Consider the following 18229-nt stretch of genomic DNA (forward strand, 5'->3'; position numbering starts at 1 on the left):
TGAAGGGAAACACACACACAAAACACACTCTTCCTTGAACAGGAAAAATAGTTTGTACAGACAACTTGACTTTCTAGTTTACCTATTTGGTTTAAAGACGGAACAACAGGAACACTTTTCCAGATTGAAAAGTGAGTGAAAGAGGGCACGGGGGCAGAGCATAGGAGACTCTCACAGGAGGTGGAGTGTTCGAAGAGCTAGAAAATTCATCTTGCTTCTGGGAATGAAAAGTGGCTTAGTGCCTACTCTGGCTCTTCAAATGGAACTGGGGAATAGCGGGATATATACTTGGAAAATACCAGTTTAAATAATTCAAGGGATCCAACAGTTCTTGGATGCTTATGTGATAAATTAAAATATAAGCCCTATTTAAGGTTTGTAGAGAGAACAAGCACTAGATTAATGAAAGACCTTATAACAGTATGAAGCCTACTAGCTGCGTATAAAATATTAATTACATTTGAACAAATTGATAAAATAATTCTTGAAAATGAGATTGGATTAATAGTTTCTCACCTAAAAACTAGATGCATCTATAATGCCATGTCACAAAAATAGTTAAACATTCTTGAATATGAGTAATTGAGTTCGAATGAATCTTTGAAATCTTTGAGCAGCAGTGTACCTTATTGCATTCCTTTTATTTTACACAACAAAACAAAATATTTTACCAACAGTTGGCCAATCCTATTTATTTTAACTTTTTACATAGATTTTCACCAGCTGAGCTAAAACAGCAGCTGTCCACTGGAAATAACTACAGAAATGTTTTGCCCATTGGCCTGAAATCAAACATATGTTTTCCTATAACAACTGAAATATAACTTTCTTTTTTGATATGTGTTAATTATCTAGAAGAGTTAATTACAGAGCTTTACACCTGGACTGTCAGACTGACATAAAATCCCAGCCTTTTCAGAGTGGGGATTTTCATTTATATTTCAATTTCTAGTGTTTCCAATATTTGAGATAAGTAATAATTCCTTTTGACACTTTTTAAAATTTAACATTTATTAAAGATCATGTCTAAACAGAGCTGATGGATTAAGCAGCTCATTTTCACCATATCTAATCAGTGTCAGGAGCTACTTAAAAAACACCCTCAGACAGCCATCAGTTTGGATGACAATGATTTGCTTTGCATCTAGACGGAAGGCATTATGGGGTTCACAACTTACTTTGCTCTGTTTGAATAAATTTTTCAAGCATTTCAATTAATACAAATTAAAAAATTAATAATGTAGCAAGCTTTCAACATTTTGCTTTCTGTTTCCAAGTTTATATTATTTTCAGTATGTGGAGTGCTTATCTGGTTTGCTTGCAAAGGCTTTCAGTTAATAGTAAGGTTTCATTACTGAAATAATCAGTGAAGAGGCAGTCATCTCTCCAAACAGGTCGCTTAAAATGAGTGAAACACTGGCCAGTGTGCCGATTGTCATAGAGCTATGGATAGGGCGGGGTTCACTGAGAGAATAGAATTGATGGAATATGATTACACATGTCATTCACTATTCCCCAATATCATGATACCTACAAATAAATGCACACCCTCTCTTCCTAAAATTAAAAAAAAACAACAACACACACACATACACACACACACAAAATGATGGTTCCATGTGGCCATTCAGTTTGTCTAATACATTTCCCCTTCAAAGTAGATATGACTTCTCAGTAATCTCTGTGAAGTTGCCATATAGAAAATAAAAACCAATAAAATGTTACCTTCTGTATAGTAATGATTCCTTCCTGTGTATCTTTGTCAACAGAAATCTTGAAAATCCCCAATCCATCACCATCCACAATTCTGTATTCCATTTCAGCATTAGCACCTATATCTGCATCAGCAGCTTTAATCCTGGCCACAACAGAGGCCACTGGCAGTGACTCAGGGACATTATATTGGTAAGATCCTGCGAAAAGTCAAACAAAAATGAGCCAAAACTTATACCAAGGTAACAGAGGAGAAAAAAAGTAACTAGTTGGCTATTTTGCATCATCTTTGCTTAATTTGTGTGTTCTTTTTTAATAAAGAAGACACTAGGCAATATGAGACTAGTTTCATTTAGTTTCAAGATATTTCAGGAGGATGATTAGATAATAATGAGTATGTGTCAGCAGAAACATATGGCCTGAGAAGAGGCAAGAAAAGAATCTCCATTTCTGTAATTTCTAGTGGTAGGAACTATGCTACTTTAAATACCAAAATACATTTAAAATAATTACAGTTAATTCATATACAATCATTGAATGTAAACAACTCAGTTATAATTAATATAATGTAAATATTAAAAAATAAAAATAGTATAGCTTAGGCTTCACATTGGCAAATACAAGCCTCAACAATTCTGATTACTTAAGGTTGGAATTTACATAATAGCTTCTTTTACTAACAGAGTTTCAGAAAACTGGATAATAAAGTTTATGAAAAACAATATTAGTCTTGTTTTAGCTCATAAATTTACCAAGGATGATTCTGTGGGTTATATGCAGGACTGACAGAGATATAATGGTACCAGAGCAGAGGCAATATCATAGGAACAAGAGGAAAAAGAAGCAAAAAAGAGAAGATAATTTGTCTTAAAAAACAAAAAAACAAAAAAAATTCTCTTACAAAAATTCCTCTTCAATATCCCTCAACTCAAAAATACAAGAATAAAAAAGTTAGGGAAACAGATGAAATGTGTGGACTAACCCTCCGAAGCTATGAAAGTCCTCAGAACAGATGCTCCTTCACTGTTTGCACTAATCACCTACTGTTTCCTGCTTCCTCCCCCCTAATCCATTTCCTTCAGGTTGCCACATGTGGTGCATATTCACTTTCTTATACTGAAGAAGGCTTCTCTCTGAGAGGAATATGTAAAGAAAAATGTATCTATAGGAAACACATTTTAGGCTGAGAGCTGTTGCTGTTTGCAATTTTCTAAATTTTGTGAATAAGTTACTGATTTTTAAAGACTACAATTTTTAAAGATTACAATATATGCTTATCATTTTTGAGTGATAATACACATATCCAAAATTTTCCTTAATAAAAATCCAAAAATTTCAAGGTTAAGAGAGTAACCTAATTTTAGAGAAAAATCCCAGCAAAAACTGAAAAATCAAATGACACATCCTTGGCTTCCTTTCCTTCACTTTAATAAGTAGGAGAGGATCTAAAGCTAGAAAATCTGTGCTCTATCTTATCAAATCTTGAGGACTGAAACCACAAAAATTCTAAGCATCACTTTTTATCTCTGTAGGCTTAAAGAAAAGAGCAACATTTAAATTTATTCTGAGCCCAATTGTATATTTTTAATCCTACAATCTTCACCTCCCCCTTTATAAGCCATCAAGAGCACAATTAAGGATAGGTTCATTTTTTAAAAAGAAAAACTTAGGATATAAATGTATGGGTGTTTTGTTTTTTGTTTTTTGCCAGGAGTTATTAAAATGTTGGCTGTATAATATAAATATTAAAAATATATAAAATGAAAAATCAAAAGCAGTATTTGAAAGAAAACATAGTGGCATTCATATCTGCAGAGAAAGCTTCCTTGCTTGCCTTTATTCACTCCGAAGGTCTTTGTGTAAGGGAGCTTAGTTCCCCATTTCTATCAAACAAGCATTTTAGAGACATTGTAGTCTATAAAATTTCCTCACATTCTTGAACATTCTAAAGCAGCACCACATACACTTAACAAAAGAGGGGGGGAAAAAGGAAACTGAAAGAGAGCAAGATAAAATGCTTTTTTATAATCAGAACATCTCTTCATACAGAATTTTTTTTAATCTTTTCTTGGTTAAGTCAAAAGCCATTTTGCTCAAAGAAACTAAATTGAGGGCCTGTGGTTTTCTGGTTCTTTAGATTGATTTCTTTTTGGAACACTGAGTGTTTGCCCAAGAAAGATATGGTAGAACTAGAAAGGAATGTTCAATGTGCATGAAGCGGTTAAAAAAGGAGTGGAATAAGAAATTAAAGAGCTCAGGAATCTCCTACTTTGGCTTTCTAATAATATAAAGTATTATTTTATATTACTCATTGCAACAACCATGTAAGTTACAGAATGTTTAAAAATGTCTTAGAATAAAATGGTTAATACACCTGGTCAGTGTGGCTCAGTGGTTGAGTGTTAACCTATGAACCAGGACGTCATGGTTCAATCCCAAGTCAGGGTACACGCCCAGACTGCAGGCTGAATCTTCAGTGGGGGCATGTAGGAGGCAGCAATCAATGATTCTCTCTCATCATTGACGTTCCTACCTCTCTCTCCCTCTCTTTTCCTCTCTGAAATCAGTGAAAATGTATTAATTTTTTTAAAAGGGTTAATATTTAAACAAAGACAATAATGTATAATCTATAATAATAAAAGGGTAATATGCTAATTAGACTGGACATCCTTCCTGATGAAGCCGGGGTCAGAGGGAAGCAGCCCGAGTCCCGAATGCCCTCCTGTGGCCGGAGGAAGGTGCCGAAGGGAAGCCGGTGCCAGCAGCCGGGAGAAGGCCTACTCTTGCACGAATTTTTGTGCACTGGGCCTCTAGTATTCAAATAATGTGAATTAAGAAGAACCATGTATTTTAGAGAGAAATAATACAAATATATGATTGCTTTTATTTATTTTCAATATCTCCTTATTCTATATTTCTGAATTAAAATCATGCCCCTGGTAAAACAAAATTGTGGGAGAATACAGTAATAGTAAATTATTTGTTTGAGCAGAATTTGAATAAAAATTATTTATAAAGACATTTTTATAGATGGGCAAGGAAAGTTAGCACACCTGGCTCCATTTAACAAAATAGCTTGCTTACTTCGAGGAAAGCGAGGTGGGTTATCGTTGACATCAGTGAGGGTCACGGTGACGGATGTGGTTCCTGAGAGTCCTCCATTTTGACCAACCATATCCTTTGCCTGAATAACAAGCAAATACTGGTCTTTAGCCTCTCTATCCATGTTTGGAAGGGCGGTCTTGATGACTCCTGTAAAATTTCAAATCCCAGTAAAAGGCATCACGATTCACTGAATTCATACGAGTGAAGAACACTGACATAGGTCACAAGGCCCTCTTGAGATGTTGCCTTTTGTTGTTTTATTTATTTTTAATAATTTTAATGCATATTAAAGACCAAAGGGATATGATAATTACATACAATATTACAAAACAGAGAAAATGCTGTAATGTGGATGAGTAGGTCTTTTCAATATTGGACAGAGAGGACTATCTTCAAGTTGTTAGAAATGCGGTTCAGGAAATATCAAGTTATAAAGAAACAAAACTAAATCCATATCTAGAATAATGGGCAGTCACCTGTACAAGTGTATGACAATAAATCCACCCTTTTCTTCTCTTTTACACTCTCCAACAACTTAATTCCAGGTGATGTGAAATCACCATGACACCTTCAACTATGGTCTCTACTATCCATTTTTCATCAAAATAATGGAAACGTTCTACAAAGAAAACACTGAGAGTTGTTCACGTTTAATAAGCGAAACACCATTTCAAACTGTGGCTATGATGCTGGGTGATCTTATGTTATATCTATAGGTCTGAGGAAGAGTACCAAAAAATAAGATGACTATACTAATGTCATCAACAGCACTAAAAATATTAGCATGTTCTGTTGTTTTTAGTCAGCTGCATTTAGTATTGATAGCCCTCAATAATTTAGATGCATGACGAATTGATTTCAGAATTTAGTGTTGCTTGATGGGGAAATTTGACTCAGTAATCATTATTGTAGTAAGTTATTTTATATTAATACCTATATAATTTAATTATTATGTAAGCATATTAGGCAATAATATCTAATTATGAGGTAGAATTTAGTTTATGTTATACGTAAATATATAAAATGACATATATTCCTAATATACTTAGCATATGTACATCTAGTTAATATTAATGAAAATGTATTTATTTAATATTGGTCTATAGAGACCTTGAAACTAGCAATATGAGATCATTATTAATTAAATACAAGGAATCCAGAATCTTACTTAATCATTTCTTGCACTTTCATTTTCTCCAACAAAGACAATATCTGACCTAAGCACTTAGGACACTTTTGTTTATTGACTTACTTTGAAAAAAATGTCTAATATATTTTATTAAAATGTATTAAATATTCTAACTTTCAGGAGCAAGTCAGAATTTAAATCCTCCCTCACTCCTGAGGGAGAGGAAGTCTTGTGTCATGGACTTTTCATGAGAGAAATTGGGTTTTTTGATAGAGGATGGGTCTTTAGGAAGAAAACAATTATATACAAATTTGGATAAGTATCCTTTTCCCCTCATGTTCAGCATAGAAATGATTTTATATCCTCCAAATTTTTGTATTTAATTTAAATTGTTTAAAGGCTGTTTCTTCAGTGTTCTGTCTTATATTTTAGCTCTAAGTATAACTTATAAGCCTAGGTAATACTATCCTAGTCTGGCCCTGTACTTCACAATATTCTATAGTTCAACAACTGTTCTTGGGATGGGAAACAGATGAGAAAAGCTTTTCAATATTTAAGAATGACTTAAGCAATGAATTATGGATTCCTAAGATTCCAAGTTAGATAACAGTCGAACTATCTTAAGTAACCACATTTTTTGCTTAGATCTGAGCACTAGCTATCAAATACAAACACACAGACACACACATACCAACGATCACATCTATATGTTAAGCATTTAAATTATACTTTAATTGGGCCAGTTTTTGTTATTGCTGTTGTTTTTAACGATCACTTATTCTAAAATACTAACACTGTTGGACACTGTTGCACAATTACTGTGATAGAGTTCCACAGCATTTCAACACGTCAGCAAAGGAAACACTACAGCCTCTTTCCCTCAGAGACTAACTTAGAGGCATTTATTTTTAAAGAAAATATAGAATTATTAGGAGAAAAGTCCAGTAGTCAAAATCACTCACTTATTTTTCACACCTCTAATTGCCTCTTTATAAGTGATCCTATAAATAACACTTTCCCAAAGCAAAAATCATGACATAAGTTTGCAAAGTAATGCAGATGGCAAAGGTAATTTCTCAATACCTCAAATATTAAACATATTTTTGACAAGAATAAAATAATTGGGAGAGAATTGAATTTAAATAGGGACACTCAAAAAATGATAGATTTATACTTCTATGACTTTTGCTAGCTTTTCGCTTTTATGTATAAACTGTTGACATTTGGAAAAGAAGTCTCAGATGCTACATTTGACTTGCGTTTTGCTATGTATTTTATGCACACAGCAAGTCCTTAACACTATAGCTCTGAAGTGGGAAAGGCCAATCCTGCTAGTCGGATCCCTACAGTTCTTAGGGCTTATGCAAGACAATACTATTTAATTTCAATAATTAATACTTTTTAGCTACTCTAATGAGAAGAATATATCCTGCAACTCTTTAGAAAAGAGACTGGATCACATTTGGGGCTTTCTGAATAATTTTTCATCTGACCCAGTAACCTAGAACTTTTCATATATTTATAATCCATGTTCACAAAAAAGTACTGTGCATTTGAAACATAAATTTATCACTGTTATTGTTCAGCAACAGCATGGTGTTTGGTCAAAAATAAAAGTTTAGATGATTCTCTAATGTCCTACCAGTCATGGATTTGTTTGTTTTTGCATGTTCTGTTACCATGGAATCTTCTGAAGAATTTATGTATGTACCACCCCAGGGTAGAGAATCAAACAATATTGGCGCCTTCATTCTGCTCACTGATGCTTTGGATTAGTCTCAGGAGTGTGTACTATCACATGACCCAGGAAATATGTGGCTGAAGATATCCGTGCTGTCTAGGTGCGATATACATTAAGCATGCAAGGTGAATCTCCTCCTAATAATTTATATTTATTTCTAAATTTTCTGTCTGAGCCTTGTATTATTAGATTTGTCTACCTTTTGGTGAAGCATATAATAGAACCAAAAGAAGACAGAGAAGAGCCAATAGTAAAGATGAAAGCTTCTGGAACATCAAAGAATTTCTGAGCTGGCATCAAATGAAGAGGCTGAGGAAGAGACTTGTGTAGGCTGCGAGGGGAGGTTGGCAGCAAGCCCTGACACGCCTGAGGCACCTCCACACCATGAGCCATGCCACAGAATGGATCACGTGTAAGGGCAGTGGAAGGGAGGTTTTGTGATGGCTATATTACTTACATAAAATTATGAGGTAATAAATACACATGTAATATACAAGGTGGGGCAAAAGTAGGTTTTCAGCTGTGAGTACACCAAACACAGAGTTTATTCTTGTGTTATCACTTACTAATTATTGTATTATTTTCCATATGACCAACTGTAAACTACTTTTGCCCCACCCAGCATAACACAGATACCAAGTAGTCACACCTCTATGTTTACAAAAGAACTCCGACATGACAAGTGATATTTAACACTCAATCCACTGTCCAGGGCCAGCTCCGTGGCCTTGTGGCCTGTGCAGTCACACTGGTCCCATGCTGGGTTTCTTGCTCTGCTGATGACATCCTGACATCCTACTAATTTTAGAACAAGACGCCTGCACTTTCATTTTGAACTGCCATATGTGAAAGAGAACAAAACAGAGGTCTGTTTGCTTGCAGGTTTACAGAATAGGTGAACACTCTGAAATAACCTCAGTCTCTCAGTAAATTGGGAGACACTGTGAAGATAGGTGACAGGAATCTCTTAGTTTACTACTAAATTATCTCTATTTGCTTGTTGCAGTCAATTGTCAACAATGGTTTTTGCAGGTACTCTCATTCTTGTTTTATGAATGGAGAAATTAAGGTAGGAAATACAGTTCCCTTTGGTCATTGGGCCTATAAGTGGTGCTACAATGAACCATGAGCATGGAGGTTTCAGCAATGCTGGGTTAATGATATGTGATCCATAAATAGTAATATTGATTATTAATATGATCCTTATTAATAATAAACTTAAAATTTTTCTTTTTAAAAAATAAATTAGAAGTTAAAAAACTTAGAGATGTACTTAATAGTGATTTTCTGGTCCTTTTTTTTTTTTTTTTTTTACATAATCTTGAGTTAGCATATATTCAGCATGTTGTTTTTTTCTGTCAGAAATGTTACTTTCTTCTCAAAACTCTTAAATTTAGAGATAAAGAAATAATGTTATTTCACACAGAGAATAATACTGACACCAAGTAAAGAAGCCTAACTCAAATTTTTTCAATTTCTTTATTGATTAAGGTATTACATATGTGTCCTTAATTTAATTTACAGGTCTTCATGCCCTTAAGTACTAAAAGTTGTCCATTTTTTTTTTGGTCAGAATAATACATTTTGGGGGCAAAAAGTGCATTCTCCATCTTCTGAATTAGCAGAGACGGTAAAAATTCCCAAAAGAGCTCTACACTAATGACTACAGATGAGAAGTCCCAATGACTAGAGCCCTGAAAACTCTAAACACAATAAAGTCCAACTCTCTTCATCCCTGGTCATACAGAAGCCCTTAGATTCTGAAATTAAACTTAAGTTTGAAGTACTAATAATATTATCCCATGCAATAGATTACTGCCCAGTTAATCAACCAGGGAGCCCTCACCTACACAGGGCTTATGAAAAACCTGTTAGCTTACAACAGAGCTAAAATCAAAAGTCTACCATTAAGAGAAGCAAAACATTTAACCCTTGGAATTAGTACATGCTATTTTTAGAGCACTTATATAATGCAAGAGTATATAATTTGTTAGCAAAATGTCAGAAACTTGTCAATGTCTTTGCAGGCTATAAAGAGTAGATAGAGAAAGGAATGGGTGGGTGTTTGAATTTAAGTTCTCAGGTCCATCCTGCAATCAACCACAAATATGCTTTCTACATTCACAGGCTTCATATCATGAACAGAATACTTTGACTTGCTTCTCCTTTAGTACTTGCTTAATCACAACTATTTCTTCTCTGCTAGACTTTGCAAGTGGCTTTAAAACTCCACCACTAAATATACAATGCAGTCTCCGAAAATTCTAATGAATGACAGGCTAGAATTAAATTCACATCTCTGTTCATGCATGATTACAACTGCCATTCTCAAAAGACATTTAAAATTTTTATCCCCCGCAGTGATTTGAGAATGAATTAAAATTGCCGTTTTTTTAAAAATATGGAAAACAGGATAAGTGAAATTAAAAATTCATTTAGAATCTTAGGTACTATCAAATATTCATAATCATAAGCATGGCTATTTGAAGAATTCTCTGTGATAAAGGCAAAATTATTAAAACATAAGGAAGTTTTGGATTTTCACAGCAATGAAGAGAATCCGTGGCACACACCCACCCATTCTTCCCTCCACACAGAGCCAGAAAAGAAGAATTGAAAAAATATTATTTTATAGCTGATATAGTGCTCCAAATTATATTCTTACTTAATGTAAACTGTATCAGCTTAAAAGCAAAACACAGCATCTAGCCAAACAGCCACATATTCTATCTAGGCAATCTTGCAACTCTTATTTTTTTTGGCTCTTAATATTAAAAATAAGCCATTTAAGTTAGTCTTTGATTTAGCAGAGTTCATCCTATCTGTGATGTTTAAACTAATTTCCCTAAGAAATCTGGTCTGTGAATGATAAACTGAACCTACCATTGATTTGGCTGCATAGCAGACAGATTTCTTCTTGAGAATTAAATTTCACTGTGTGTAATTCCTCTGTGAATTAATTAAAGAATAGAGCCCAGCCTGCATGGCTCAGTGGTTGAGCGTCGGTTCAATTCCTGGTCAGGGCACATGCCTGGGTTGCAAGCTCGATCCCCAGTGTGGGACATGCAGGAGGCAACCAGTTGATGATTCTCTCTCATCATTGATGTTTCTGTCTCTCTCTCCCTCTCCCTTCCTCTCTAAAATCAATAAAAAAATGTATTTTTGTAAAAAAAGAATAGAAACAAAAAATAAAACTTAAAGGAAAATAATCAGTATTTTTTTATGCAGTCAGGAGATAGTGGAAATAGTTTTAATATAAAATATCTTCTAATTAAGAATACTGATAAATATTTTAAATATTTTTAATAGGTGCTATTGACTTTATAAATAATATGCTACTTATTACCATAATATACTTATTGAAAAAAGCACCATAAAATGGTATCAGTGCCAACTATATGGTGTAAAAATCACTATTATTAATTCTATGGCAAGGTAGACATGTTGACTTTCTGAGGAGTGTCGCATTTCAAGTTTTACCTGTCTTGGGTTCCACCGAGAAATATGGCTGTCCTTGCAGAATACTGTAGACCACGCGGGCGCTGTTGCCATATGTAGGATCATCAGCATCGGTTGCTGTCACTTGTACCACTGAGGTCCCTACATGCCAACCCAAAAACCAATGAATTAAAAACTTCCGATGCCACAAAATGTAAACACTCACAAAAGTCTGATGATTCTGCACTAGATACTAGATTTTTTTTTTAAATTTTGCATTTTTCTTGTTTCAAGGCACATTAAAATTTGATAGAAGTATGATAAATACTCATTAAGCCCTCAGAAATATTTAAGGGGCATGAAAATAGGTTGGCAAAAGTATAAGATTGATGATGCCTATTAGACTGGGATATTCTCAGAATTGGATGGGACTCAGAGTTTTGGCATCTCATCCATCAGGGCCAGGTAACAAGTTTTTAGCAGGAGCAATCTCTCTAAGTCTCAATCACTGTCCAGGAGGCAGCCTGACAGACAAGAGCATGTGAACCTGAAATCATGAAGGGGATCTCACTGCTGCAGCTGAGCAAACCCAGACAGAAACAGAAACTCCATTAATTGAATAAAGAATATTGGATTATCTCACTATCACTTTAATCTCCAGGTCCAGTGAAATAAGCAAGTTAGGGAAAGACAAAATACCATGTGATCTCCCTTACATGTGGAATCTAATGAACAAAATAAACTGATGAACAAAATAGAAACAGAAGCATGGATGGATACATGGAACCGACTGACAGCTGTCAGAGAGGAGGGAGGTTGGGGACTGGATGAAAGAAGGTGAAAGAATTAAGCAGGAAGAAAACCCACCCCGTATATGTTATATAACACATGCTATCACAGTTGGTGATAGCCAGAGGTAAGGGGGGGTGGTTAGGAGGAGGTGGGCAAAAGCGGGGAGAATGGGGATGCAAACAGACTTTGCTTTGGGCGATATGGTATGTAGTGTGCAGACAATGTTTTGCGGAGTTATACACTTGAAACCTGTATGATTCTATGAACCAATGTCACTCCAATAAATTCCACTATAAAAGAATATTCGATTAATATTTAACTGGGTATTAGTTGGCTCTCCTATCTCTTTAGTAATAGTTTTATTTATTTTCTGTTTCTATTAATTGACTTAAAGCAAAAGTATGAAATGAAAATTTCAACCAAACCCCCAAAGGAGGAAAAACATGACAATTTTAATAATTTCATTATTAGCTGTTTTTCTACAATTCATAAGACAAAGTGTCATATTGCTTCTTCATTTTACCACATATCTACCTATTTCCTAGGGAAAGCATTTAGTGTGCTCTGTTCTTTTAATTTCCATTTGGAATGTAATCTTAAAAACAGATATATTTTCTTAGTTTATATATTTAAGCACGTTATTTTATCAATTATGCTCTATCTGATGGGGATGGAACAGATCATCTTTTTAATGTGTTTTATTAAGGTTCAAGTTTGGCTCTAATAATTTCTTGAAAAAATGGCATTTTTCATCTAACATTTCTTTTAGATATATTCCTACACAGATCCCCCTTTATAAATGCCTTAAATAGCCGAAACCGGTTTGGCTCAGTGGATAGAGCATCGGCCTGCGGACTGAAAGGTCCCGGGTTCGATTCCGGTCAAGGGCATGTACCTTGGTTGCGGGCACATCCTCAGTGGGAGGTGTGCAGGAGGCAGCTGATCGATGTTTCTCTCTCATCGATGTTTCTGGCTCTCTATCCCTCTCCCTTCCTCTCTGTGAAATATCAATAAAATATATTTAAAAAAATAAATAAATAAATAAATGCCTTAAATAAGTCATTCATGTCCATTTCGTAATAAATCTATTCTTTTCTTCACACACTGATTTCCTTTAGCCATTCCACTTTATTTAAAATTAGGTTGAAATTATGAAGTAAAATATATGGCACTGTCTTATTATTTTTTTTAAGCTGAAGATTTGTTTTGCTTGCTTGCTTTTTTTTCTTTTATGATCTTGGGTGATTGTGCCCTGTGAATGCCTGCTAAGACCAAATAGTGAAAAATGTGTACTTGAAAACCGTTTTAAGAATTAAATTTTGATTTATTTTAAAATGTTAGAATCAATGACATTGATGTTATCTATTTTCCCTGTAATGCACCATTCTAGTGATATGATTAGTATCGATTTCCTACTTCATTAGAAAAGAAAACAACTTTAAACAAACAAAATAATGAAAAGTATACTTCAGGAAATTTGATTGTGTACTATATTTATTCTTCTAAATTGTTCATCACTTTACTGTTAAATTTTACATGCTTTTGTATGCTCTTCTGGCAATGAATAAACAATCCTAAGGGCTGGCAAGTATTTTAAATCTTACAATAGTCAGCATGTAATGAAAAAAAATAGCCCTCAATATTAAACACTGAACGCTTGTGATATATATATAACATACTACTTAGTGGTTATCATAGCTACTTAGTTAGAATAAAATACTTTGATAAACTATGACGCACTAAAAATCCATATAACCTATTTTAGGTAGAACTTCATTATTCTTATTTTTAATGTTGATATCAACCCAGTGATCACAATTTGTGTCAATTAAATCCTGAAGACATTAGAAAATCATTTTCTAAGAAGTTCTGAACCTGTTGGAATCAATCAAAAAAACTAAAATAACTTAACGTGTGCAAAAAAATCATGCTGTTTGGCACCAGAGTGGCACCATTGAAACCAAAGCCACAGGGCATCCGTTAGCCTCTGAAACAAAGTTTCCCTTCTGTTCCAAGCAGGAGAGGAAAACCTTAGCAAGCCAATGAAGAGCACCCACCATGCCCACAAGAATGATGGGGTTGAACTGAATTGCTCTAACACTCCTCTAAATTCCTGTTTTGCTAAACATTACTGTCCTGAGGAGGATAGTGTGCCTTCTTTTTCTCTAAAACCTCCAAAGTCTTGTTGCTGCTGTTGTCACTGTTGTTTTTGTTATTGTGGTTAAACAACAACAGCATGAAGCACTCTGAAGAGGCAAGCTCTAGAGAGAAAGTGTGAAAAAGCTTGTTTGGTCAAAGAAATCTGTACACAGAAGCTACTGGAGTGATAATACCACCACTGTGGTTCGGATTTTTTCCTGCCCACAAGCATCGATTCCTCTGGCTCATCCTCAATTTGGATTTCTTTGGAATCAAGAGCCATGTGCCCCAAATAAATTTCCCTCTCCCATCCAATAAGAACAGAAATCTCGGGTCACTGAATTCTGATTTCTCCTAAAGGGCACACACAATACACATCTTTGCAATTGCACTTCCCAGCATAGTAGATGCGTTTATTGAATCCTGGAATGAATGAAATGACCTTTATTGAAAGTAAAATCACACAGGGTAAAATTTTCCTGTGTTAAAATACAAGTTCAATTATTATTTTAAATAAGCATCCTCCTTTGATACTAAAAATAACAGGAAATAAACATATAAAGCTACTGTCTCTATTCCAACCCCATAATGTTTTATTGTTTTGTAAGGTCATCCATATTTAAACTAAATACTGGCTGAAACTATTCCAAAGGTACCTGAATACATTGAATTTAAAAGAGTTTAATATTATTTGATATAAAGTATATACTGGAAGTACTTTACTTTCTATTTTTGCAGAAATGGGACAATGTCGAAGGGTCAGAACAAAACAACCTTCATCATTCTTTCATATATCTCAAACTGAGGACCACTTTCCCATTATTATTAAGTCAACATAAAATTCCATGCATTTAAGTTTCTGGCGAAATTAGAAAAAGATTACTAGTGGCATGTGGATGGGCCTTTGTCATTCAAGAATACGCTACAGAAGAGACCACCAGATCTAAATGACAGTCTGACTAGCCACTCACAACCTACCTAATACCGTGACCACAGAGAGATGCTTACAATAGTTCTTCATTATCCTACTATCAGGAGAGAGAAAAATAAAAGATCGTCCCACTGTTGTCTGCAAAGATTTTCCTTTTTAACTTCTTAGGCATCATTTTAATTATTATTTTTAAATTTTAAATTGAAAGTGAATGTAAAAACTAAGAAATTTCCTGAAAATATTGAGCTAGCTGTGTAAAAGGAAAAACTTCCTAATTTGCCATGTAATAAACTAACATGTTGAATAAAAGTATTCAGGTCCTGGTTACTAACACATCTCCAACACTCCCCTCACCCTAACTGTTAGGTTATACAAACGTGATTTTTTTCCCCAGGACATATGATGATTTAATTTTAAAGCCAAAGCCCCTAAAATCAGACACTGCAAAACAAGTGCATTGTAAACTTACCCACAGGAGACATTTCGGGAATCCCGGCCGTGTACGGGCCGTCCAAGAATCTGGGCTCATTGTCATTGATGTCCTGAATCTTGATGACGAACTCGGACTCGGGCTCCACGGGCTTGTTGGTGAGCCTGTCCAGCGCTTGGGCTCGGAGCGTGTAGTAGGCCTGCTCCTCGCGATCCAGCCTCTTGGTGGCATGGATATCCCCAGTGTTCTCATCAATAATGAAAATGGAACTCGCCCCTTCGCCTGACAAGATGTATTTGATGGAACCGTCTCCTTTATCAACATCAGAGTGAAGCTGGTGAAAAATTCATGTGAGATGAGATTAACTTACAAGGGAGTCAGCGATATGGAGATATGTAAAAATAATTCTTATGTTGGGCAATTTTTTTGTTCTTGGAAAGATTAGCTGGCGCTCACTGTGCACAGCGGACAGGCTATTAGAGCATGTCCGCTTGCACTGGTGAGCAAGACAGTTTCATTTCTTCCTGTAAACAGCCTCATCTCCAAAGGTATTTTATGTCTCTCCCAAAGTTAGGAACTTGTGGGTGTTTTTGTTTTTGTTGTTGTTGCTTTTAATATATTTTTATTGATTTCAGAGAGAGGAAGGGACAGGGAGAGAGAGATAGAAACATCAGTGAGGAGAGAGAATCATTGATTGGCTGCCTCCTGCATGCCCCGTATTGGGGCTCGAACCTGCAACCCAGGCATGTGCCCTTGACCAGAATCGAACCCGGGACCCTTCAGTCTGCAGGCCGAAATTCTATCCATTGAGCCAAACTGGATAGGGCCGGAACTTGTGTTTTGTTTTGTTTTAAATGGGTCTGTCCTTGCCTGGTTTACTAGTAGACATCTCCTTCGAACTGAGCAGATACTCAGTAAACATGTATAATGGGTTGATTTGGTCTTGTTCCAAGCAAAGGGACTTGCTATAGAACATTTATAAATCTCGATCTAATGCAGTATGTATTATACTTATAAAAACCAGCATTCTTTGAGGCTGCCCTCCCTCCCACTTCACTCTCTTTTTCATGACTGTCAAATATGGATGAATGTCCAACATTAAATCAGTCCCCAGATCCTGTTCTATACTTCAAAATTTGAAGCTGAAAAAAAATAGCACTGCTCTCTGAAGTAGGAATTTTAAATTAATACGAGCCTGAGACTACAACTAAACCCTTTCTCCAAATACCAAGAACTGCATTCCGATGTGCATGATTAACCCTGGCATCAAGGAGAATGGGTTGTGCGGCTGAGTTGCATTTTCTATCTGGGACTGTCCCTTCTGCACGTCAGAACATTATGTTGAACAGAGGAACCTTAGGAAACTCAGAAATAATTACACATTTTTCTGAACTTCATCACCTGAGAAATCCAGGACTCAATCCGTCATTTCATTTCAACAATCGTTCATTCCCTAGAATGGCCATCATTCTGGACTTGGATAAATATGAATGCAAAAACCCGATTTACCAAATAACACAGCTTTCCCCTGTCCTACAGAACTGTGTCTGCATTCTTCAAAAGACGAGGTGCTAAAAATATAAAATATGGCGAACTGCTCTGGAAGGTGCGTGCAGGGCGTATGTTCCTCCTGTGGGAGCGGTTGGGGAGAGCGCTGGCTTGTACCCCGGATTTCTGTAAGTGATCCCTCCACTGTACCACAACAGCTGTGTTTATACTCTGCTTCAGAATATTCAAATACCTGATTTATGCCTTAGTTTCTGTAGCTTTTAGTCAGGACTACAAAAGTACAGAAAGTGAATTTCTGGCACCAGTTATAATTTAAATTTGTTCAAAGTGAAATCATCAGGTAGATCACAGTTCTGCATGTTTATCCAGCATGTGGAGAAGTTGTAGTCCTGAAATATAGTGAATTACTTCATTTTCTTCTGTCATTCTCAGGGTTACTACTCCATACATATCTCCCTCTAATTTAAGATGAAGAAAGCTGAGAAATAGTATAGTTTGTGTGCTCCATGTGCGCCAGAACCTGTTCTTAATGTTCTCTGTGCAATAACTCATTCTGTGTTCACATTATGACTCTATCATCCCTACGAACAGATGAGGAAACCGAAGTAGACAAAGGCTAAGGATTTTGCCTGAGGTCCTGCAGCCAGCTCTCTGTGGCTGCACCAGGATTATAAATCCCTGCAAGCTGGTGGAAGCCCGTTGCCACCCCCTCCTGTGGGACCCTCCCTCTGAGAGACTGGCACATGCCACCTGTCCCCACCTGATAGCTCCCCAAATGTTAAAGAATCTCAGTGCTTCAGGTGGTTGCCATCCACATGCTTTACGACCTACCAGAAGGCTCCTTTCTTGGCATTATATAACAGCACTAACCTCTACCACCCTCAACAACATATACCAAAAAGTCCAAGTCCTGAGACAAAGGCAGATGATAAATGAAAACAAGTTCTTTTCAAGCTGCTGACACCTCAAGTACCCCCCCTGGAGATACTTCTCACAGTCACCCTCCAAACCACTCCTCACCCTTACCTAAGCCTCTCTGGGTTAGGAGTGTCTACATGCTATGGCTGACTGTGGTGCGAAATGTTAAGGAAGATTCGATGACCACAGAAATACATACGTAATACACAGGTCACACCTTCAGTCAAAGGCCTGCTGTATCTCTAAATCTAATTAGGGACTCCCATTTATAGAACCAGACCTTATGATTCATTTAACTAATCCCAGTCAAAACCACTGCTGTTTTCACTGCATCTCCAATTATGCAAGGATTAGATTCTTTCTCCTCTAACCTCCAACACACAC

At 35.8% G+C, this 18229-nt stretch overlaps 1 protein-coding gene across 3 annotated transcripts in view; it reads right to left on the reverse strand.

The window, feature by feature from the left end:
- Positions 1-18229, reverse strand: part of CDH7 (cadherin 7) — a 233439-nt gene that overhangs the window by 161999 nt on the left and 53211 nt on the right. For all 3 annotated transcript variants that reach the window (XM_080685076.1, XM_080685074.1, XM_080685075.1), the window contains exons 3-6: positions 15458-15752; positions 11169-11288; positions 4798-4965; positions 1726-1913 (exon numbers count right to left, since the gene is read on the reverse strand). In XM_080685076.1, the coding sequence (XP_080541202.1) occupies positions 1726-1913; positions 4798-4965; positions 11169-11288; positions 15458-15752 (771 nt within the window). The remainder of the gene's footprint in view (positions 1-1725; positions 1914-4797; positions 4966-11168; positions 11289-15457; positions 15753-18229) is intronic.

Source organism: Plecotus auritus (genome assembly GCF_963455305.1).
Source record: "Plecotus auritus genome assembly, chromosome: 8".
NCBI lineage: Eukaryota > Metazoa > Chordata > Mammalia > Chiroptera > Vespertilionidae > Plecotus > Plecotus auritus.